At 38.9% G+C, this 25,291-nt stretch overlaps 1 protein-coding gene across 1 annotated transcript in view; it reads right to left on the bottom strand.

Moving 5' to 3' along the window:
- LOC122625594 (catenin delta-2-like) overlaps nucleotides 1–25,291 on the bottom strand; it is a 38,088-nt gene that overhangs the window by 12,074 nt on the left and 723 nt on the right. The window contains 2 exon segments of the mRNA XM_043805683.1: nucleotides 19,437–19,623; nucleotides 19,626–20,266. Of these exon segments, the coding sequence (XP_043661618.1) occupies nucleotides 19,437–19,623; nucleotides 19,626–20,266 (828 nt within the window).

The raw sequence follows: 25,291 nt of genomic DNA on the forward strand, positions 1-25,291 counted from the left end.
TTAACGCCTGGCCTATTTTATGCTATCCAAGCCTAGCCAGACGACTGGGCAGCACGGCACTGCGAATTGCAGATCCCTGATTAAAAATACGATGAAGACTCAATCGTCACCACCCTCACATGTATAACCAAAGATCCCTTTGGTGTTTTTCATGTTATCTATAGCTCCAACATAATTTAAATCTATATAAATATGTAAATAGCTGTAGATAATTGTATAGGTAAAATTTCTCATTAGATTAAGCTGCCTAGGTGGTAGTGGTACGCTTTTCCTATAAATAAACATTTCCATATAAAGATTAAAAAAAAATATAAAAAAGTTTGCTTGAAGAAATTAATGAGGTTTAATTTTTTCAATTAGTATAAATTATGTTATTTTTGCAATTTTAAGAAACAACGTAGTAATAACCTTTGTTTTTTAGAGGTTTGGAGAGTATTTTAAATGGAATTTAAAAAAAACGATAAATTAAATCAGAATGGTTGCCTTAACCCGCGACGAGCCTTTCAATTAGCTGTATCCCAGTCCCCTAATGAAGAGATAGCCAGCATAAACATGTTTGAGGCATATCGGTCGCCAGGCTACGGCAAGCTAGTATTAGAAATAAACTAATTGAGTAAAATATTAGAATTAATAAAAAAAACAAGAGAGAACGCTATAGTCGAGTTCCCCGACTATCTGATACCCGTTACTCAGCTATTCGAAGTGCGAAGGAGAGTCTTCAACACATACAGTTTTTGGCGGTTTTGTGGGCCATAGAGTGGGCGTGGCAAAAAGTTTTTTGGCAAATCGATAGAAATTTACAAGACTAATACAATTGTGGGCGTTATAGTGGGCGTGGCAAAAAGTTTTTTGGCAAATCGATAGAAATTTACAAGTCTAATAGAAAAATGAAAAAATATCAAAACATTTTCCAAAAGTGTGGGCTTGGCAGTTTTGGGCGGTTTGTGGGCGTTAGAGTGGGCGTGGCAAAAAGTTTTTTGGCAAATCGATAGAAATTTACAAGACTAATACAAAAATGAAAAAATATCAAAACCTTTTTCAAAAGTGTGGACGTGGCAGTTTTGGGCGGTTTGTGGGCGTTAGAGTGGGCGTGGCAACATGAATCGACAAACTTGCGCTGCTTCTATGTCCCTGGAGTCAGTATGCTTAATCTCAACTTTCTAGCTTTTGTAGTTCCTGAGATCTCGACGTTCATACGGACAGACGGACATGGCCAGATCGACTCGGCTACTGATCCTGATCAAGAATATATATACTTTATATGGTCGGAAACGCTTCCTTCTGCCTGTTACATACTTTCATACGGACAGACGGACATGGCCAGATCGACTCGGCTACTGATCCTGATCAAGAATATATATACTTTATATGGTCGGAAACGCTTCCTTCTGCCTGTTACATACTTTTCAACGAATCTAGTATACCCTTTTACTCTACGAGTAACGGGTATAAAAAGAAAGAATGAAGATACCAGTTACTCGACATGTTTTTCAGAAGTGTGGACGTGGCAGTTCTGAGCGATTTGGGCGTTGAAATGGGATTGGCAACATCGGGAAAGAAACTTGCGCTGATTCTATGCCTCTGAATTCGGCTTACCTAATCTCAATTTTTTATTTCGACTGGATTCCTTATCAAGAGAGAAATCTCTAAATGAATAAATTTCTTATATTAAATATGTTTTTCGATAGAAAATCACCTTCTCGCACAAATATGCACACATACCATTTTTAGATTTTTACGCTTTCAACATTACACGAGCAAGTTGGCCGCCACAAAAAAAATGGCTGCATACGCATCTGGTTATTATAATGTCTTTGGTATCACCATATATATCTTAATAAGACTTGTCATATATGATCTTGTTATATATCAATAGTTGCGGTAAACAAGTCAAATGTTAAGAAACTTAAAGCGGAATAATTTTACTCATTTAAACAAACTAACAAAGATTTTCGAAATAGATTTAGTTAAAGTCCCTAACTGCATGTCAGTATGATATGTATCTACTTAAAGTGGATCCCTGCAAGGCTAGGTAGAAATCGTAGAGCTAAAGTATTTATATCAATCTGTATAATGCTGGTGTAGGACCCTAAAAAAAGCACATATATATACAAATATAAAATTCATTGCTCAAAAAGAATTAGTTGTTTTAAAATGGTGTTTGTTTTCGGTTCTTAATAACTTTACAGCGTTTACGGAAATGTGTTATATTTCAATTGTTGGGGATATAGAAAATTAGTGAAATATATTCAGACCAAGTGTGTTTTTGTATTCCAATTTGGATTGTCGTTCGAAAAAATGGTATAAAGAAAACCAATGTATTTTTTTATACAAGTAAATGTACCGTGATTTAAAAATAACCTTTTAAATACGTATGTATATAATGTATCATTAGTGCTTAAAAAATATTTAAAAATGGTTTCAACTGTTTTTCTAACAAAGGGACTAACTACTTTATTTCAACAGAGTATCGTAACGGGTTGATGAAGGTTTTCTTTGACGGTTATATAAAACTCATATAAAATATCGTTAAGCAGTTGTGGCGCCGTCCCCGACAGCACAAGCTTTCAATGTTTTTTTCTATTTCCACTCTGGCTTTTTAAATGAGTTATTCGTTTTAATTAAAATAAGCGTTAGATCACCTAGTAGTGAATTGTTGGATTTGCTGTTGTATTTGTGAAGGTTGCTTTTTCTCGGCTGAAGCACCAGTAATTCTGATCTGGTCGTTGTCGTGGTCGCGAAGTTAATAACGAGGTATTGGGCTTTAGCGTCTTGGGCTAGTCTTGTATTTCGAAAGGTTTCAGTGTAACTTTCAAAAACACATATAAATCGTATAAATCCCGCACATAATTCAATAAACACCTATATTAATTCCTGTTACTCGTACAGAAAAGGGGGTATATCATACTCGTTGAAAAGTATGTACATATAAAGGGTGTTTTTTTAGGAGGTTTATGTTTTTAAATTGAAAAAGAATATGCCCAAGTTGCTTTAGAGTAGATTTTTATACCCGTTACTCGGTAGAGTAAAAGGGTATACTAGATTCGTTGAAAAGTATGTAACAGGCAGAAGGAAGCGTTTCCGACCATATAAAGTATATATATTCTTGATCAGGATCAGTAGCCGAGTCGATCTGGCCATGTCCGTCTGTCCGTCCGTCTGTCCGTATGAACGTCGAGATCTCAGGAACTACGAAAGCTAGAAAGTTGAGATTAAACATACGGACTCCTGAGACATAGACGCAGCGCATGTTTGTCGATTCATGCCCAATACTGCCACGTCCACACTTTTGAAAATTGTTTTGATATTTTTTCATTTTTGTATTAGTGTTGTAAATTTCTAACGATTTGCCAAAAACCTTTTTGCCACGCCCACTGTAACGCCCACAAACCGCCCAAAGCTGCCACGCCCACACTTTTGAAGAATGTTTTGATATTTTTTCATTATTGTATTAGTCTTGTAATATTCTATCGATTTGCCAAAAAACTTTTTGCCACGCCCACTCTAACGCCCTCAAACCGACAAAAACTGTCAGTGTTGAAGATTCTTCTTCACACTTCCACTAGCTGAGTAACGGGTATCAGATAGTCGGGGAACTTGACTATAGCGTTCTCTCTTGTTTTTTATTTGAAAGATAATTCGAAGACATTAATGATGGAATATGACTTTGGGTAAATGGCCACCACGTGAGTTTTTCAGAAACTGCATCCTGGAAGTCCAATTCTCGACCACTTTTTCAAGCATCTGGGGCCGTATGTCGGCAATGTTGGCTTCTAGGGAAGGAATCGCGGTGGGCTTGTTGGCATAAACCATCAACCTTAAATACCCCCATAAAAAATAACTTCTCGATAGTATGGCACAGTGTCTGAATTGGTAGCCCCTTATGAGCACTTTTACAAAAGATGGCCGAACTGAACCCTATCCTTGATCAGTACCATATTCGGTATACAGACCGATCAAAATCAATATATTATATAATTATATTGATTATAATCAGTATATGAAGCAAAATAGATATTTTGAAGGTACAGCCGTTAAAGATGGCCTTTCAGCCATGTCTGGCTGAAATAGGAAAATGGCAATGCTGCTAATTCGATATTTGTCTCAAAAAAATCCGTGGATAATAGAAAACGGAAAGCAAAGGAAAAAATGAGGAATGCTTTTTTGCATACTGATTTGCCAATTCGTGGAGATGTTGTGAAGTTGTTTTAATTCAATACATAATCAATGGCATAGGCAACCTTTCAATTGATATAGCTTTCCCTGGTGTAAGAACTTTGAGCGGGTTAAAAAACAAAAGCTAAAAAGATACGCCACTAAACCCGAACGATGGAAATTGTTCGACAGTGAGAAATTAAAGCATGGTCATGCATTTTTGTATAATGGTTCAAAAATCGATTGGGTAAACGATATGATAATCAACATCGCAGAAAATATGTATGACAAAATAAATATCAACCGGCAGGCAATTAAGTTCGCAAATAATGAAGTGCACAAAATATAAACCATCACAGACCGCTTCACCGGAAGGCTACCAAATGCGCATAATCCTGAAGTATAAGACACCGAATCTCAGTCTGAACCTCCCCGAGAACATCACCAAATTTATAATGTGTCCAAAGCCAGAAACTGCCGTTACCAACTGCCATTAATCTAAAACAAGCACGTAAACATAAGTATTTCGTTTGGGATTCAGAAAGCAAAGAAGAGCAATATGCGACATTCTCAACAAGAGAAAATAGTCCTACTATGATTACTTTGTTGCTTTTTTAGAAGCTTGTCAATTATGTAGTGTAAAGGCGTTTTTTAAGTACACTCTACCCTTTACCCGATGCAGTTAACAGTGGGTGCAATCGATCTGCATTTGACCACCTCTGAAGAAGACTCGAGAATATTAACTTTGAACAGTTAATCTGAATTTGGACATCACGCGATTGCGACCATCTACTTTCATACTGGCTGGTCGCGTTTAAAACCGTTCTTAACAACATCTCCAACCATTGTTTTGCCTCACTGTTCAGTGCAAATAAAGATCAGTATTTAAATAGTGAATTAAACCTAGATTTTTTTCATTATCGCTGCAGCAAGTCCCCAAGAGCAGGAATTTGCTTTTCTTTGATTTCCGATTTAACGGCTCAGTCACATTTTGGTGGCCCATGAGGGAAATTGCTGCGATTTAATAAAATCTATTTGCAACTGCACTGGAGGGAAACAATCGGTCTCGGTGGATTTATTAACAAAGCCCAGCTTTCTGCAACACTATGCTTCCTCTCTTCGATACGTTCATATTCTACAACGGAGCAACGGTTCTGCAAACGACGGACAGAAGGAACACGGATTATCGACAGATTCTGCCCATATAACGGACCAAAGGGTGAGTGCTTGTGAGGTTATATAAGGTTGTCAAATATCTCCCTTCCGCTTTTTTGCTCTTTATTCAATGCTTTATAAAAAGTGTTACAGTGATCGGATTTAGTTCAAATATGCGCCGTTTTGTTCGATAATCTGTTTCCATCTAGACGGCAACTTCATAATACCTCCCTCGTAGAAGCCCCCCTCCTTATTTGCGAAGAACTCGGACAGCCACTTTTCACAAGCCTCTTTTGAGTTCAACTTTACACCACCAAGGGCATTCGCCATGGACAGGAACAGGTGGTAATCACTTGGCGCTATGTCCGGGCTATATGGTGGATGCGATAAAACCTCCCATCCGAGCTCCCGTAGCTTCTGACGAGTCATCAACGAAGTGTGTGGTCTGGCGTTGTCCTGGTGGAACACTACACCCTTCCTGTTGGCCAATTCTGGACGCTTCTGGTCGATCGCCTGCTTCAAGCGGTCCAGTTGTTCGCAGTAGATGGTAGAATTAAGCGTCTGGCCATATGGGAGCAGCTCATAGTGGATGATTCCCTTCCAATCCCACCAAACACACAGCAAAACCTTCCTGGCCGTCAGTCCCGGCTTGGCCACTGTTTGGGACGATTCACCGGCCTTCGACCACGACCGTTTTCGCTTGATATTGTCGTATGTGATCCATTTTTCGTCGCCAGTCACCATCCGCTTCAAGAATGGGTCGAGTTCGTTCCGTTTCAGCAGCATATCGCAGGCGTTGATTCCGTCCAGAAGGTTTTTTTGCGTCAAATCATGCGGCACCCAAACATCAAGCTTTTTTTTGTATCCAGCCTTCTGCGGATGGTTTAAAATGGTTTGGTGACTAACTCCCATCTCCTGGGCGATGTCACGAGATGCCACATGCCGGTCTAACTCGATGTATTCCATGATTTGATCGGTATTTGTCGTCACAGGTCTTCCGCCGGCTGGTTTATCCATGGTTTCGTTTTCACCGGCTCTGAATCGTCGAAACCATTCCTCCGCGGTTCGAAGTGATAGAGTACCATCCCCCAAAACACCATTAATCTCACGGAACGTTTCTCTAGCGGATTTGCCTTTAACGAAGGAAAACTTTAAAATAGCGCGAATTTCGGCGTTAGTGAACTCCATGTTTACACGTCTATAACTGTTGAACGCAATATCCAAACTAATCATGCATAGCGTCGTTTTGTAGGTTATGTCAAGACCTTTCAAATTATGTATAGTATACGAGCTCTGTAGCGCTTTGTACATAGCCGCGAAATTCAAAAGACAAAAAGGCGGAAGGGAGATATTTGACAACCTTATATATGTAATTCCATGTGCGTTGATAAGTCTAACAACATATCATGGGCAAAGAAGATAAAGTTGGTGTTTCGGATTCCGTTTCCGATGGAATGAGATTTTGGAATGGCGATGACAGAAAATGGATATGTTGTTGCCTGCGATCTCGTCGTCAAGCGCTATGACAATCCTAGACTCCAATTAATGCACACTATGTCCTCACTTTACGACCTCGATCCTGTTCATAAGGAGGTTGCCGAAGGATTGCGGCGAGTTTTCAACCTGGCAAACGTCTGTATCAGCGATTTTCGTCGTTTAAAAATAAACATTGATTCCTGGTTAGTGCACCACCTACTCACAAAACTCCCTACAACTACAACGCAAGCATGGGAGCACTCTATGGGAAGCTCCGTCGCGATTCCTACCTTCTCAATGCTAGAGCCTTTTGCTGGAGCGTCTAATCAGCACTGAATTATTAGAGAGTCGCTCTCAGCCAATCTCAAATCGATTCACCACGACACCGGCATCATTTCCAAGGGCAGCCAACAGACCACTTAGCGCCACCCACAGAAACCACAGTTTTCATGTAATCACCGACTCTGGAACCACACGGTTTACGCTTTGCCAAGGGAATCATATTTTGAGACGATGCCCAGAATTTCTCGCCAAGGACTGATTTGTTCGTAAGACGAACGTCGATCGCATCAAGGCATGCCTTAACTGTCTCAGCTCTGCCCACGCGCTTAGCCATTGCAGCAGCTCTCGCAATTGCTTACAATGCGGCCAACGACATCACACGCTGCTACATTTTCCAAGTGTAGCACTCCATCATGCCAACCGAGCTGTACCGCGACAACCAACTGCCAACGGTTTACGTACGATGCAGGGCATCCAACAGAACGCAGCTTACGGCTCATCTGCTCCCTCTAACCTGCAGACCGCAGCTTACTTCTCATCTGCTCCATCTAACCTGCAGAACGCAGCTTACGGCTCAGCTGCTCCAACAGAAACGCAACTCCTCAGCAACGCTCATTACAGAAAATATTGTACAGAGTCTGGGCCTTGCGCGCCGTCTTACGTCAGCGGAAATAACAGGAATCAGTGGCTCTTCTAAAAACAAGTGTCGATACAGCGCTCGCTGACCCCAATTTTACCCGTTGCGGACGCATAGACCTATTAATTGGTGTAATGCTCCCGGAGATTCCACGAGGCACGGACGAGGACCCAATCGCACAGAATACCCCCTTAGGTTGGATTGTCTTCGGGCCTGTGATGTCTCCCGTGTAACAAACAGTCACCGTTCGCTGTAACGTAACAAATCTCGACAATATGGTGCAGAAGTTCTTTAAATTGGATCAAATTCCCACTGAACGCCAGCTCACTCCTGAAGAACAATGGTGCGAAGAACATTTTGTGCAAACCCATGTTTGTACATGGAAAGTACATGGTTCGATTGCCTCTCAAAACATTGTTCGACCCTTCACAAGTTTTAGGTCGATCCAGACATATAGCATTAAATCGCTTCCACGCCTTGAAACGGAAACTTCAGAATAAACCTGATTTTCACCAACAATATACTCGCGCAATCGAAGATTATTTTGAACTGAATGGACAACTACTTGTCTCCTGCAGCACAATCCCACATCATGCAGTCGTGAAGGAAGAAAGCCTAACCATTAAACTCAGAGTAGTGTTCGACGCTTCCTGCAGAAGCTTCAATGGAAAGTCACTGAACGATAATTATGCATGGGTCCAGCCTTGCAGAACGACTTGGGAGGAGTGATTCTCAATTGGCGCTTTTATCGGTACGTGTTTGTGACTGATATTCAAAAGATGTATAGATGCATTGCAATGCATCCAAATGATTTTCAATATCAACGGATTTGGTTGCGCGATTCCAATGGGGAATTAAAGGAATTTTGTCTCACAACAGTCACTTTCGGAATCGTATCAGCACCATACAGTGCCATTCGTGTGATCCACCAGATCGAAAAAGACGAACGCCACAAGTATCCTATCGCGGAAAAAATATTGCAATCAGACCCAGATCTACTTCGTGATATTCCCGAAGCAGATTTATGCAACAACTCTATCTTTGAAATAGACAACAACGACGCCCTTAAAACATTAGGATTGCACTGGCAACCCAGCAACGACGACTACGGATTCAAAATAAACTTCGCAATCAATCCAACAATGACTAAAAGATCGCTTTTATCCACCGTAGCACGTCTTTTCGAACCATTAGGTTTTTTAGCACCCGTCATCGTCGTGTCGAAAATTCTGCTAAAGGATGTATGGAGCTTTCGCCTTCAACAAGGCGATGGTACACAAGGTATACTTGATTGGGACGACAATTTGCCAAATTCGCTCGCCGAGCGTTGGCAGCAGTACATCGACCATCTTCCAGACGTACAACAGATTAAAGTACCACGTTGTTTTGGTTTCGACGTAAGCAAGATTGTTTCTCTTCAATTGCATATGTTCTGCGATGGATCATCATCTGCATATGCATCGTGTGCGTACCTCAGAGCGGTGTGCCTGGATGGTACCGCGACCACATCCTTAATCGTATCACGCAGTCGAGTCACTCCAACCAAACCGCTCACAATACCGAGAGTCGAACTCTCTGGTGCCGTCCATTCTACTAAACTGGCAGTATGGATTCCGAAACAGCTCCACGTTCCAACGATTCCCGTTTCAGTACACTACTGGTCGGATGCCATGATTGTGCTCTAATGGATACACGGAAACCCGTGCCGATGGAAGACGTTTGTGGCAAATCGAATTGGAATCATTCAAGAAGCCAGCTGGCACCATGTGCCCACCCAGCAGAATCCAGTAGATTGTGCAACTCGCTATGGTGGAACGGACCAGACTGGCTACAATCTGAAAACCAAAGGCCCACTCTTAAACTCACTCGTATCTCCAGAGCCTGACAGCGTATTAGCAGAACAGGCAAAAAAATCATGAAGGCGCTCACCTGCTCTACTTCACTAATAGAGTCGTTTTCTTCATACAATCGACTCGTATTTTGTATCGAGTTCCACAGGTTCGCTCATAATATTCGATGCAAGGGAACTCTACTTCAAATTGGCGTAGTAACCGAGTTAGCGCAGGCATTGTCTACTATAGTTCGTTTAGTGCAACGCGGGCATATGCTGATGAATTGTCGAAATTACAAGCTTTCAAAGCACTCTCCAAGATCAATAAGCTCAGTCAATTGTCTCCCTTTATTGACGACGACGGTATCATGAGAGTGCGGGGCCGGCTTAGGAGCCAAGCTGCATCATTTTACAGACATGGTCATCAGAAATGCACATCTGAACACGCTGCATGGAGGAACACAACTCACTTCGGCGGTCACTCAGCAGCGGTTCTGGATAGTCAACGGCAAGCAAGCAGTCAAAAGAGTGCTTCGCCAGTGTGAGTCTTGCTTCCGGCATCAACCTACACCCTCCAGACAACTAATGGGGGATCTACCATTTCACCAGGTCAACCCGCCGAAACGAGCTTTCAAAGCCACAGGAGCCATCGAAGTCAAGGCCTCCAGGTTTCGAGGTCACACCACCTATCAGGCCTACATTGCGGTATTCATCTGCCTCGCCAGTAGAGCTATCCATTTGGAACTGGTGACAGGACTCACAGCACAAAATTTTCTTTGGGCACTCCAACGCTTTATCGGTCGACGTGGGCTGGTAACGCACATCTACAGCGACTGCGGCACAAATTTTATTGCAGCGGACAAATCGTTACAGTTGTGGAGCAAGAAGTTCTGCCAGGACGTTACCGAGACGGTCATCCCAGAGTTCACCAAACGTATGATTCAGTGGCACTTCAACCCACCACACAGTCCGAATTTCGGAGGATTATAGGAAGCTAACGTTAAAGCCGTTAAAACCGATATTCATCGCGCTTTTAACGTAACGTAAACATACGAGCATCTGTCAACCATCCTGGTTCAGATAGAAACTTGCCTGAATTCCCGACCATTATGTCCGTTAACGGCTGATATTAATTATCTGCAAACCTTAACTCCGGCACATTTTCTTATTGGAGATTCAATGCTGGCGCTTCCTACTCCCAATCTTAAGGATAAGTCGATCAACGCACAGTTCATGGATGGAGAACGTATTTTACGACAGTTTTGGAAACGATCAGACTGGCTTTCGCATCTTCAATCACGTCCCAAATGGAGACAAGAAGAGAACAACCTTCAAATCAATGACTTTGTCGTTATCAAAGACGACCGGACCGGTCCCACTGAGTGGAAGCTTGGCCGTATAATCGAACTGCACCCTGGTCTAGATAATCTGCTCAGAGTTGCGACCATCAAGACAGCGATCTTTTTCCAAGATCTGCTGGTTACCCATTCCTACATATACGGAAGCCTCTCATTAAGAAGAAGCATAAAATTAAACTCGCATTATGATCTCACATATATCCCAATGAAAGCACTTCCTCTTTTCAGGTACCGAGAACAATGGCTTAATACTGGACCCAGCATTGGGGCGGCATGTACAGGCGTTTTTGGAGTACCCTTTACCCGATACAATAAACAGTGGGTGCAATCAAACTATCGATTGCTCACCCGCTCTGCACTTGACCACCTCTGAATAAGACTCGAGAATATTAACTTTGAACAGTTAATCTGAATTTAAACATCACGCGATTGCGACCATCTACTTTCATACTTGCTGGCCGCGTTTAAAACCGTTCATAATAACATCCCCAACCATTTCCCAAAAGCAGGAATTTGCTTTTCTTTGACTTCCGATTTAACGGCTTAGTCACAACACTACAGATTTACACGACTACTTCAAATGATGATCTGCGTAACCAAAGTACAGTATTTGGCAACCCTGCAACATTATTTATCGATGACTTTTTAAAGAATTGCAATGAGGCTAGCACCGAGCCAATTAAGACGACAACAGCACTTTGACATGGGAACAGGGAAGTCAAGAGATTTAACGCTACCATAATCCCATTTCAATCCAAATTTAGAATCTACGACACATCTTCGTAACCACTCCGATCGAGCTGTTAATAAGCATAAAAATGCGTATCAAGGAAAACGACAAGTTCCAATATTTAAAATTAAAGTTTACACTCGACTTTACTCGCCAGTACCTAAACTGAACTTTAGTAATTTCTAAATAAAAATAAAAAAAAAGCCTGCGCCGCAAACAAGCCAATCAGTATTAAAAGGACACTTTTTGGTAGCGGCCATATTCATAAACAACAAGAGAGAACGCTATAGTCGAGTTCCCCGACTATCTGAGACCCGTTACTCAGCTAGTGGAAGTATAAAGAAGAGTCTTCATCACTGACAGTTTTTCAGGTTTGTGGGCGTTAGAGTGGGCGTGGCAAAAAGTTTTTTAGCAAATCGATAAAAATTGACAAGACTAATACAAAAATTAAAAAATATTGAAACATTTTTCAAAAGTGTGGGCGTGGCAGTTTTGGCCGGTTTGTGGGCGTTAGGGTGGGCGTGGCAACAAGTTTTTTTGCAGATCGATAGAAAATTGCAATACTAATAAGAAAATGAAAAAATATCTAAACATTTTTTAAAAGTGTAGGCGTGGCAGTGGGCGGTTGGGCAGTGTGGGCGGTTGATGGGCGGTTGGTGGGCGGTTGAGCGTTGGGCGGTTTGTGGGCGTTAGAGTGGGCGTGGAAAAAAAAGTTCCTGAGATCTCGACGTTCATACGGACAGACAGACGGACGGGCAGACGGACATGGCCAGATTGTGGGCATTGGCCCACAATATACTAATCAATAAAAATTGTATATGAATACAACTACGATAAATGACTAGGTAAACCATTTTCAAAAGGGTGCTGACGAGAGAAGTGGAGTAGGTAAAAAACTTTTGACAGACAGCCATGACAAATGGGAATCGTATTGCGCGACCCGCGACATCCATTTGGCACACGGTGGTGTAAAAAGGGAGGCAATGTGACCGAAACATTGATCGATCGCTTTACGATCAAGCGACAGTTAAGCGTGTGGATGATTGTTGACTGACTAAGGGTACTAGTCTAATTATTTTACACGCAATTTTAATATTTATTTTTGTTAAGTTACAGAGGTAAGAGCAAAGACATTAGAATAACAAGAAGAGTAACGCCTTACGATTTTTTTGCACACGATATTTTTGTGTTGGCTCTAGAGCTGGATCCAGGCTCTCTCGAATTTGTGTTCAAAAGCCAGAAAGCGGAGAGCTCTAGAGCCAGCAGGTCTCTTGTACGCATATAGCGACAGCTGACCACTGAATTGGTTCACATGTATGCTCATGCATTGTAAAAATGACAAAATATGCCCTTCAAATTTATATTATTTTTTATAACTCTAGTTTTGCATGGCCACACAAACTTTCCTGTTAAAAAAAACTTTTCTAGCTTTAAGAAAGTAATCTTCCATCCAAAATTCCTAATGCAACAATCTTCGGCAAATGGAGACACTCACTACTGGACGTACGGAACAAAAAGGGGAGCATCTATAGACAGTGATCATGAGTTGGCCATTGAAGAACTTTAAATTAAGTTGAACCGCAACTACTAAAGGAACACTGATAAAAGCCAACACCGACGAGAGCCCCCCCCCGAACCTGAACCTCCTTAGCGACTGAATAGACTTGCAACAGACGCAAGACGAGACATACCAGCGGAACTGCTTCAAGTAGACACTCGCTGATGGCTGATACGCTGCATCCACATTTCGCACGCATATGGGAAGACGAGACTGTGCCTGACTCCTAGAAAAGCGGAATCATCGTGAAGCTCCCCAAGAAAGGCGACCTCAGCGACTGCAACAACTGGACAGGGATAACACTGCTCAAAACTAGCTATAAAATCCTAGCTACACTGCATAACGAACGCCTCCAGAAAAAATTGAGCACACAATCCGAGACGAACAGGCAGGCTTCAGACCACACAGGAGTTGCGTAGACCAGGCAAACACACTACGCATAATTACCGAGCAAGCTGTGGAATGGAGAGCCCCGCTTTACCTCCTGTTCATCGAATTCAAGAAGGCGTTCGACTCAGTTGAAAGGGTAGCAATATGGCGATCACTTGCAAGGAAAGGAGTACCTGCTAATCTCATCGCTATCATCAAATCGATGTATGTCGATGCCAACCTAGCGGTACTGCACAACGGGAAAACAAGTGCACCTTTCCAGACGAACACCGGAATTCGGCAAGGATGCCCGCTACCACCTCTACTCTTCAACATCGTGGTCGACGAGTTAATGAGCGATGTATGCTCGTCCAAGCGCGGAATTACGTGGAGCCTCACCAGGCACCTTGAGGACTTGGACTATGCAGACGACATCTGTCTTATCTCTCACAGACTCGGCGACATACAGATACAAAGTATCCTCGTCAGGATAGCCAGCAGCGTCGGATAATAAACGTAGATAAACGTAGCAAAAACAAAAGCTATGCGTATCAACCAACCAAGGAAACATCAACATACATGGGAACCCAATCGAGTTCGTCACCAGCTTCCCATACCTTGGCACCATCATATCCATAAACATAAATAAAAGAAGCAGATCAGTATTTTATGATTTAAAATATAATATAAATGTAAATAATATTCATAAAATAATATAAGAAAATTAATTATATTACCAAAGCCATTTAGGGGAACTTTTTATCGATATGACCCAGAGGATGGTTGGTACACAGAAATTACAATTTTAAACACGACACAAAATGTTACAATTTATTATTGTTTTTCCTAGAGTAGACAACCAGCCATGACTGCGGACATTATACCTATCACAAAGAACGCGGAATGGGTAATAAAAGGCATAATTGGACAGTGGCAGAGACAAAGGCCTATGAATTTTCGAATTTCCCTGCAAGGTAAATTTCAAGGATACTTAGAGGTGACCAAATACACGAACAGTACTACATCGATTGACGAACAAGAGTCACATTTAAAAGCTTGGTTGTATAAGGATAATCTAAAGGGAAGCTTTATAAATGTCAGTGGACTTTAGCTATGTTAGAAATAGTTGACATATGGCCGTGAATCAAGGTTTATGATGGAATAAAACAATAAACTCTTGAAGGTTTAAAATGCGTTGAAGGACATTGTTGTCAATAGAAAAATACAAAAATGGAAAAATACAGAAATGGATTATTGTAATAAAAAAAGAACGTTACATCTAAATAACCGATTGAGTTTTTACCAGATGGGAAGGAAAATACTACTACATTTAAAAACACTTTTACAACGTGAATTGTATTTGTAAAATGCTCTACAGCGTGGTTTATATCCTCTCCTGTTTTTAACGCGGTATCCAGGCCTACAGGCGATACTGAATGGCTTCAAAAGCATTAATGTCTCTCAGGACTTTTTTATTCGGCTATTTGGCGATAACTTTCTATTATTTGAGAACGATATAAGTTAAGATCAAAACATTGTACTTTTTTGCATGTGTTTTTGTGCGATTCCAGAGAATGCTACAGAGTCGATCAAGTTTGATATTTATTGGCTATCAGTTAGCCAATGTGTAGACATATGTATAAATCAAATCTCTTCGGATAACTCAATCCGCAACATGGCTGATTGGCATTAATGCCGTCTCCGATAATAAACTATGTTTGCAGACCTTGAAAAAAGTTTTAAAAATCGCTATTATGGATACATCGGTGTGCATGTATCTCCATTGTGGCAGCCTGGATAGCGTGGGTCCTAGTACTGTCTATGATATTTAATAAAACTCCGTGGAGTGCAGCACCTCCATGACCTCTATCTAACAATTAAAAAGAAAAGATTTGCTAGTGACGGGTGTGTTTATGAAATGTTCACGAGTTTAATGGAATTCCATTTAAAAATAAAGATATCTTATTCACATACTGCTAAAGTTAGATATATATGCATAGTTAATTTACAAGTAACAATGAAATTGTTTTTTTAAATATGTTTTATTTTTTTTAAGTGTTTTATATACAAATTTGGCAGCGTATGATTGGCATACTTTGGAATGTTGTCTGATTATAAAAAGGACCAAGAAATCGGGAAGTGGCTTCTTTTTTAAGTTCCTAATTCTGCATTTGTAACTAATCTCGTTGCAGTTTGTGCTTTTTCTTTGCTTTTCTGATTTTGAGAACAGTTGTCAGTTTCGAGAGCTGTCAGTTCAGGCGCAATATGATTTTGTGTCCGAACTCCTGACATGGATGGCGGTGACCAATATCTTATCTGTTTGTTCTATATTATTGTTCAGCTCAATGTCAGAGTTGGTTATCATGTGCTGTGATACGATTTCGTCTTCACTTCCATTTTGTCTCTTCTTTCTCTTTGGCTGCGATTTTACTCTTTAAGCTTCAAATCGTTGTTCATGTTAGCGGTAACACATTGTTGATCTTAATTACTTTTTTGTAACGTTTTTGCTAATCGAATAACTGTTATATATACCTGTAGCAAATTTAAATTTTGTCCGACGTGCAGTGAGTTGGAACACTTTAAAAATCACTGTTTTGGAAAAGATGGGTGTAAGTAAACTTTGACATCAATGCGAACGGTCGTGTTTTTTTTTTGCGATCTGAGTTTATATTTGTTTTTGCTAAAAACAGTTTTTATCGAACTGATGATCTTCTTTTCGCCTAAACTCGCATTTTAATTGCGATAAGCTTTCTCCAAAGTGAAAAATATTCGCTTGTGGTGGGCTGCCTTAAGGGAACACCCCGCATCCTCCTTTAAGTGATCAATAGGACTCCACTGTTGATCAGATGTTGTTCGTAGAAAACCCTGAAACAATTTGGAGCAATCCGATCAATACGTGGTGGGGGCTGTGCACAACTTGACCACTATAAATGCCGATTTGTCTGCACTAGTTTCACATCCAGTGATTCCACCTGTCCCGAATGGTTTACAGGTCCAGATAAACGTCACAAGTTGGGTCTTCAGACACAAAATCAGCAAAGCCAAATACTTTTTCGGGGAATATTGAGTTCGGATTACCGGCATAAGTCTGCTCTTCAGAAGCACAACTGCAGTACAAAAACCTCTTTAGGTAGTTCCAGTAAAGAATCAAATTTTCGTTTTTTTGTGATGTTGATTTACGGATATAATGAGTTCGAAGCTTATTTTTATAGGATAAGCAAGAGAGAATTACATATATAGTCGAGTTCCCCTACTACCCGTTACTCAGCTAGTGGAAATGTGAACGAGAAATTTTAACAATTTCTTGAATATCGGAAAAAAAAAGTGAAAAAAATTGAGGTGTGTTAGTTTGGGCTGATTGTGGGCGTTGGAGTGGGCGTGGCAAAAAGGCATATACAAAATTTAAAACAAGAGAGAATGCTACAGTCGAGTTCTCCGACTATCTGATACCCGTTACTCAGCTAGTGGAAGTGCGAAGGAGAGTCTTCAGCACTGACAGTTTTTGGCGGTTTGTGGGCGTTAGAGTGGGCGTGGCAAAAAGTTTTTTGGCAAATCGTTAGAAATTTACAAGATTAATACAAAAATGAAAAAATATCATAACATTTTTCATAAGTGTGGGCGTGGCAGTTTTGGGCGGTTTGTGGGCGTGGCAAAAAGTTGTTTGGCAAATCGATAGAAATGTACAAGACTAATACAAAAATGAAAAATATTAAAACCTTTTTCAAAAGTGTGGGCGTGGCAGTTTTTGGTGGTCTGTGGGCGCTAGAGTGGGCGTGGCAAAAAGTTTTTTGGCAAATCGATAGAAATTTACAAGACTAATACAAAAATGAAAAAATATCAAAACCTTTTTCAAAAGTGTGGGCGTGGCAGTTTTTGGCGGTTTGTGGGCGTTAGAGTGGGCGTGGCAACATGAATCGACAAACTTGCGCTGCGTCTATTTCCCTGGAGTCTGTATTCTTAATCTCAACTTTCTACCTTTTGTAGTTCCTGAGATCTCGACGTTCATACGGACAGACGGACATGGCCAGATCGACTCGGCTACTGATCCTGATCAAGAATATATATACTTTATATGGTCGGAAACGCTTCCTTCTGCCTGTTACATACTTTTCAACGAATCTAGTATACCCTTTTACTCTACGAGTAACGGGTATAAATATCAAAAGGGTTCCAAAAGATTGCTAGTGTTCTAGCATTTATAGTTCCTGAGATTGAGGCGTTCATTCGGACGGACATGGCCAGTTTGGCTATTGACACTGATCAAGAATATATATACTTTGTATGGTAAAAACGCTTCCTGCTGCATATTACATTCTTTTTAACGAATCTAGTATACTCTACGAGTAACGGGTTTAAAAAGGGACGGTGATAATTAAAATTCCTTACCTCATTCTATCCCATTAAAATAAAAGGGGCTGGCGTAACTAGTTAAATTAAAATAAATTTGTACTGCTTTTCCAAGCCACCTATTCTACGTTACCTTATTCTCACCTTATTCTTATGCTGTATCTGAGTCGAGTTTAATATTTTGTCCCACTTCTCTCCTCGATATTTTTTGAAAATACGACCGTATTTGTCAATGGCCGATCTATTTGGACAGTTTTTCCAAGCAACATATTTTTAGTTACCTCATTCCCACATTATGCTATCTAAGTTAAGATTAATATTTAGTCCTACCTCTAACAAAAGCTCCTCCTGACAGTCTGTCTTTGCAAGGTGCACCCTTGCGTATCTAACGAAATTCCTTTTATAGCGCACCGCCTTCAACCTTTTCTGAATACTGCAGAAAATATTGTTGAACAATGTAACCACCATCAGCGATATTAACTAATTTAAAGCTTTAAACAGCTTGTATGATTTGCACTGTTGTTTATGCACAAATTATGTCGGTTGGTCTAATAGGCGGATTTATTAGCTTTTTTATTATATATTTTGGCAATAATAATGAATGAATAAAAACAATCTGAATAACAATTGTAAAATAATTTAGGCATTCCATAAACAACTAAGTTGAACTTTTTTCTTAGCAGAAATCGTTAAATGTTATAACGGATGTAGTGTATGTAACTCAGGCCAATAGTCCGATTTTTTTCGGAGTGGTTTAGCTCCAAAGTGCTTTGCTGTCTTCCTCAGCCTGCATTCCGACGGTAATTACAAAAAGAAAACACATGTAACGATTCGGCGTTATCAGTGAATTATTTAAAAGCATCATTAGTACTCTATAAACAGTTACAACGAGAGCTACTTTGGCGACGGCCTACAATAATCTTTGTAAACTACAGATCATATAAATATTATATTACGTACACTTTGTTATAATTTAGCCTTGAAACTCACTCAATTTTTAAACGTATAAAAACAAAACGAAATAAACTTTTTATTAGAGGATTATTCAGAAAAAGTGTTTCATTTATTTTTTGTTTACTTATATATATAAACAATCTATTGCACTAACCGCCAACAAAAAATAAATAGGTAAAGAAAAATAAAAGATCGACCAGGAAATATTTTAGGTGATCGTATTTGGATAAAAAGATGCTTTATTGGATAGATAGTACTTCCATTGAGAAAGCAAAGGATAAATAGAAGTGGATTTTCAAACGATTAAGACATATACAAATCATTATTGAAAAAAATGAACAATTACAAGAATACAAACTATATCCGGCCACATCCTCAAAATAAATTATTTGAGCTACAAAAACTTAAATAACAGAAAAATAGAAAGTCATTTGGAGATCACTTCATGTGCTCTTTGTAATTTATCCGAAATTTTTGAATATTTCTTAGCATGTTCTAAATTGATGGGTATGAAAAACATGAACAAAACAATATGACCGTAGAAGATAGTGATAATAATCTTTTATTTTATTATTTATACTTACTTATGTATTTCTGGAGAATCATAAGATAACAGACGAACTAATGGCGGTATTCCTCCCAGGGATCTTGTACGTTGCTTGTTTGGATCATCCATGTAGCACAAATGTTGTAAATAGGCTGCGGCATTAGCCTTTATAGCACTGTTCGGGTTGCTCAAGAAGCTTATAACTTCCGAAAGATTTGGATCCGCCACCTCATTGTAGAACAAATATCATTTTCTGATCCTCCAATGTAGTCATCCTTTTCTCCCAAACTTTGCGGCACAGTATTTATAGAGCTCATGGCGAATTGGGGTAATTTAAATTCAGCTGAACTTTTAAACGTTCGGCATTGGGAATTTGCGCCAGCTTCTGATGCATTTAGGTTATCATTAAAAGGCCTTCCAGAAAATGGTTTAATATTTGAAGTTGGGTTTTGAATTCCTGTATAGTTTGCATCCGACGTATAGCAGTAAGGTACGACAGCGTCCGCTGTGTACTCAGAGTCTATACCACAAGGTAGACCAGCTACACCATATTCGGGTGTATCCTCAAACTGACCAGCTTGTACATATCTCACTGTGGGAGCTAATGGATGATTTTCAATGTCTGGAATAGAATTGTCTGTAGATGTTGTCTCAATCTTATTTTGAGTGCTGAGAACCGAACAGTGAGGCGCAACTTTTGTTATTGCACCTATTCCTGGGGGCTTTGTTATATATACAGGAGTGCTTGAATATCCTGATGCCGAAAATTGTTCATAATTTTGAAAAGATGCAAATTGGGCTTGCATGTTTGCAGACTCGTGCGTCAATGAAAGGTCCATGTTTATGTGAGTTAAATTTATATTTAAACTGAAAAAGGAATCAAATTTTTTTGAGATACGGATACTTGTGGCATATTTGAAGACTGTAAAAAAAACAAGAGAGAATGCTATAGTCGAGTTCCCGACTATCTGATACCCGTTACTCATGGGTCATGGCGCTGCGTGTATGTTTCTGGAGTCTGCACGCTGAATCTGAACTTTCTAGCTTTTATAGTTTCTAAGACCTCGATGTTCATACGGACAAACAGATGAAAAGATGTCCAGATCAACTCGGCTATTGATCCTGATTAAGAATATATATACTTTATATGTTCTACCTTCACCTGTTACATCTCCGTATGTAATTTTGATTGTTCAAAAAATTTAAACCAAATGAGGGCCTACATTTCTTTACTTAGGCTTTTTACCTTTGAAATTGAAAATTGAAAATAACAATTATCGACCCTTTTTTTCGACGTTATCGAATTTTAATGGTATTAAAAGAAGACTATACCTAATTCATAAAAAAGTAGAGGTAGATGGAACCGTTTGAGACCCTACTTAGTACACATTTTAGATAAGGATCACTTGTCGAATCGATCTGGTCGTGTCCGTCTGTCTGTCCGTATGCGGATCCTGGTGACACCTTAGCTGTGCAAGTTTGTTTCACAAACCGCCAAAAACTGTCATGCTTTAAAAAAATTTAAAAATTTGTTTATTACTTGTCTTACCAATTTGTATGTGCCGAAAACATTTAAAGCCACGCGCACTTTAACGCCGACAAACCGCCCAAAACTGTCAAACCAAAAACATTGTAATAACAAGATGCGTAACGGCCCTACATTGGTTTTGCGCTATGCAGCCACTTTTTTGGTGACGACCAAAATTGCTCTCTTTTCGCTCGCCTAAAATTGAGAGCGTAAAAATCTACAAATAGAATTGTCGTGCTTGGATGAGTAAAAACAATTAGGGAGATAGTGTGTATGTGTGCGTGCTTGTGCTAGAAGACTATTTTCGGGCCGAAATCAACTTTGATCTAAGAATCGAATTTGATTAATGTTTTGGTCAATTTCGATATGATCTGATATAGTATTATTTAAAAATTGATGCCGAAAGACTAGCTACCGTTTAAATATTTATATTTATGTTGATAATTAATAATTAATAAAGAGTTGGGTCATTTTCATACTATTAATTTGACTAAATAACTATAGTAAATAATTAAAACATATAAAAATATTTTTCACACGTCGCAAGCTGAAGACTCTAATGAAAATTATTCTAATGTAAAGTCATATTTGAAAATTATTATGTATTATTATGAACATATGTAGATTGGGCTATTAATATTTCTAAGTCTAAGAACTTCATTTTTACATTTTTTCAATGAATGCGCATACGTGTGCACCAATACAGTGCACTATGGGTAAAAAGTCGAAAACATGATATTAATGTAATTTTTATTGTAATTGATATTTTACTGCTGCTTTAATTTTTTGATTCCTTAGTAACAAGATAGCATACAAATATTTTTAGAACATTTTTACGAGCTATCGATGAACAAGCACTTAAGGAAATGCAATCGAATGTTGGAGCGATTCAAACGAAATCATTCATTGTGGCTTGCGTCTAAATTATTGTCGTTATTGATAAGCCAGAAATGACACAATGCAAACCGGGTCGAAAGCAGTTAACATATGAAGGTGCAGGACCTTAACTTAAAAGAAAATTAGCAAATAAGCTGGCTGCCGAACAAGGGCATTCAACACCACTTCTCGTTCATGCTGCTTCAATTTCTGCAAAAAAAAACGAAGCAGGCAGGAACGGCATTTGTATTAAAAAAAAGCATATGTAGTGAAAACATACATACATGATATAAAAAAGAAAATTGAGAAAATCATCCCATTAAAATAATTGCTGATAATGCTTTTGCTTTGGAGAAAACGCGTCAGAAGCGCGCAACAAACTCTACAAGAGTGATAGAATATCTCACGCTAGGCAATGTAGTCGACTAGCAAATATTACAGATGTTTTCAATAGAGCAATGGATTCATCTGATCCTTTGCTTTCAAGTCTTTGTTTAAGAGATCGAAGTAAGTTTGGAAAAAAGAAACTCCTCCCAAAAGAAGTAATTGATATTCTTCAAATTCGGAGGCAGAACTTTATACATCAAGCTTTTGTGGGCGGAGATAAAGGCGTGGTCAGATCAAAAAATAAACAAAATTCGAAATTCTATTAATCCTAATAATACATATAAAAAAATTCAAGTCTATCCTTAAAATTGGAATAAATACCAAAATTTCCGGGTTTTTACCCATAGTGCAGTGGTTAGCTGTCGCTGTATGCGTAAAAGAGAGCTGCTGGCTCTAGAGCTCTCCGCTCTCTGACTTTTGAACAAAATTTCTAGGGAGCCTGGAGCCAGCTCTAGAGCCAGCACAAAAAAACCGTGTGCAAAAAATTGTATGGCGTTACGCATCTTGTTATTCTAATGTCTTTGGTCAAACCCACAATCTTAAAATATATCCTATTCAATTCTATCTATATATAATAAGAATTTTGAGATTTCTTTCATTGGATTTAAATTAAATTGTTCTTGTCAACGAAATAAGTACATATTTAGAGAATTTCATACAATATGGTAAACTTAATTTCTCGACTTTGACAACTCTTATGGCGGAACATTTTAAAACAAAGTTTTAGAAAACACTACTAGAACAGCCGTCCCAGAATGCAATCATTTAAATATCTTGTATTGGCAAGAAACAAGAAACAAGAAACAGGACATATATTTCTAAGATTTATTTTAGGAAACATGGATTTAAGTTCTCAATTGTATATATTGAATAATATATTATACTAGTGGGCACTATGCGCTTCGCCGCATGCAGTCTTAAAATTCAATGAAAAATTCCCTTATTCATTTATTTTATTTGAAAATTGTTATTTACAAAACATTTGGATAAACTTGTCCATTTGGAGCGAATACAAATAAAGAGTTTGGAATGCCAACTCTTGAACAGGCTACGTATAGCTGCCCATGAGAAAAACACGGCTCTTTCAAATTCAACCCGCATACTTGAAGCGTTTGTCCTTGTGCCTTATTGATGGACATGGCAAATGATAGACGCACTGGGAATTGCAGTCGCTTAAATTCAAACGGCATGTCTGTTGGTATCAACGAAATACGCGGTATGAGCACCATTTCTCCTTTCGCTTTTTTAGTCAATATCGTGGCTTCAATTAAATTCGGCATCAATTTTTTTACAACCAATCTTGTGCCATTGCACAATTTTGGTGCATTTAAATTCCAACCAATCGTGATTTCTATGATTTCGAATTTTATTTGGAAAAACGCTTTCTATTAATTTGCCTTTAGATTGTAGAATTGTACAAAATTGTTTGGCAAAGTGATCAAGCCATTTGTATTTGGAACTTTGCCACTTCCGATTTCTAATAATTGCTTCGAAACCGTTCTGCAGATTGATCATTGTGTTATTGAACACGCATGTTTATGTTCAATGTCAATTTTTCCAAATAAAATATCCAATTTGATTTCCAAAAGCACAAATTGAATAAAAAAAAATGCAGCTTAAATCAATGAAATTTTAGATTCAATAAAGTGGTAAGTTTAACTGTGTAAATGATGTGGATCGTGCATTTAAGGTTAAATTCACCGTTTTATCCCTTTTCGTCTTCCTCCTCCTCCTTCGTCTTCCACCTCTTCCTTCTTCTTCTGACTTCTTCATGCTCCGTATTCCTTCTTCCTCCTCCTCCATCTTCTTAATCCTTCTCCTTCTTCCTACTCCATCTTCTTAATCCTCCTTCTTCTTCTTCCTTCTCATTCTTCTTCCTTCTTCGTCTTCGTTTTTTTCTTCTTCATCCTCTTTCTTCTTCTTCTACCTTTTTCTTCCTTCTTCGTCTTCCTCCTCCTTCTTCTGAAACCTGCGTGATTGTTGATGCTTTAGTCTTCTTGCTTTATGGCGTTCGGCTCGTGTATCTTCTAATTGATGAAGAAGAAGGAGGATGAGGATGAGGAAGTCGAAGAAGGTGAAAGTGGTGAGTTTAACCTCAAATGCACAGTACACATCCTATGTTTTAAAAATGGCGCTGCATGTAAATAACCTTTTTCCCGCTTTTCTTTTGACTTTTTCCAGAATTTTCTTTGCTCTTGTCCTAACGGAGCCGAGACCTTTCCAACGAATGCAAAACCGTTGAAATCGGCTCATGCGTTCTGGAGTTATAATCATTCAGCAAACTTGTTCTCAATTTGTATATATATAGATATAATATATATAATATATTATATATATTATGTATATTGAATAACTTTCCTAGAAACAGCTATTCAATTAAGTGGGTCGTCTACCTTCGCGGTTTAAAAAAATTAATTTTTTTTTTTGCATATTTCTAATGTAGACATAACTAAAAACATGCAAACGTATCATTTATCTTTAAACGCGTTTTCCCAAAAGTAGTCTTTTTCAAAACGGTTGTCAAGGTTTCTTCGAAACTATAGAAGATATCCTAATCTGTAAAGCGTCACTTATACACAAAACATCTGGCTATGGCATGACACAGACTTTTTTTGACAAATTTTTTTTTCCGATTTCTTATAGTCTATTTTAGATTGGAAAACATGGTCAAAAGTGCAATTTTGGTTTCAAATCGCTGCAATTTTGTGAAATTTTCAAATTTTGAAAAAGCTTGTTTCATGCTATAGTCAACGTTCTTATAATTAAGTAAAAAAATTTTTTTCGTTCCAAGGTTCTGAAGCTAGAATATCATTACGACCGTTTGCCCTCGTCGCACCGGCAGTGGTAATACACCAAAAAAAAAAAGTGGTAATACACCAAAAGGTTAAAAACTAGACTGCATTACAAGCCATTAAAAAAATATAATGGTTCAAAAGAAAGAGCGATGAATGAAGTAAAGGTAAACATACAAAAATAGGAATATCTGTTCAAAGTATATCCAGAATACAAAATTTGAAAAAATATATAGAATTTAATTATTAATTACAAAAAAAAGTTTAGGACATAAACGCAATCATAATAAGCTACTGAATATTTTTGGT

The sequence above is a fragment of the Drosophila teissieri genome, unplaced genomic scaffold (genome assembly GCF_016746235.2).
Source record: "Drosophila teissieri strain GT53w unplaced genomic scaffold, Prin_Dtei_1.1 Segkk13_quiver_pilon_scaf, whole genome shotgun sequence".
Classification (NCBI taxonomy): Eukaryota; Metazoa; Arthropoda; class Insecta; order Diptera; family Drosophilidae; genus Drosophila; species Drosophila teissieri.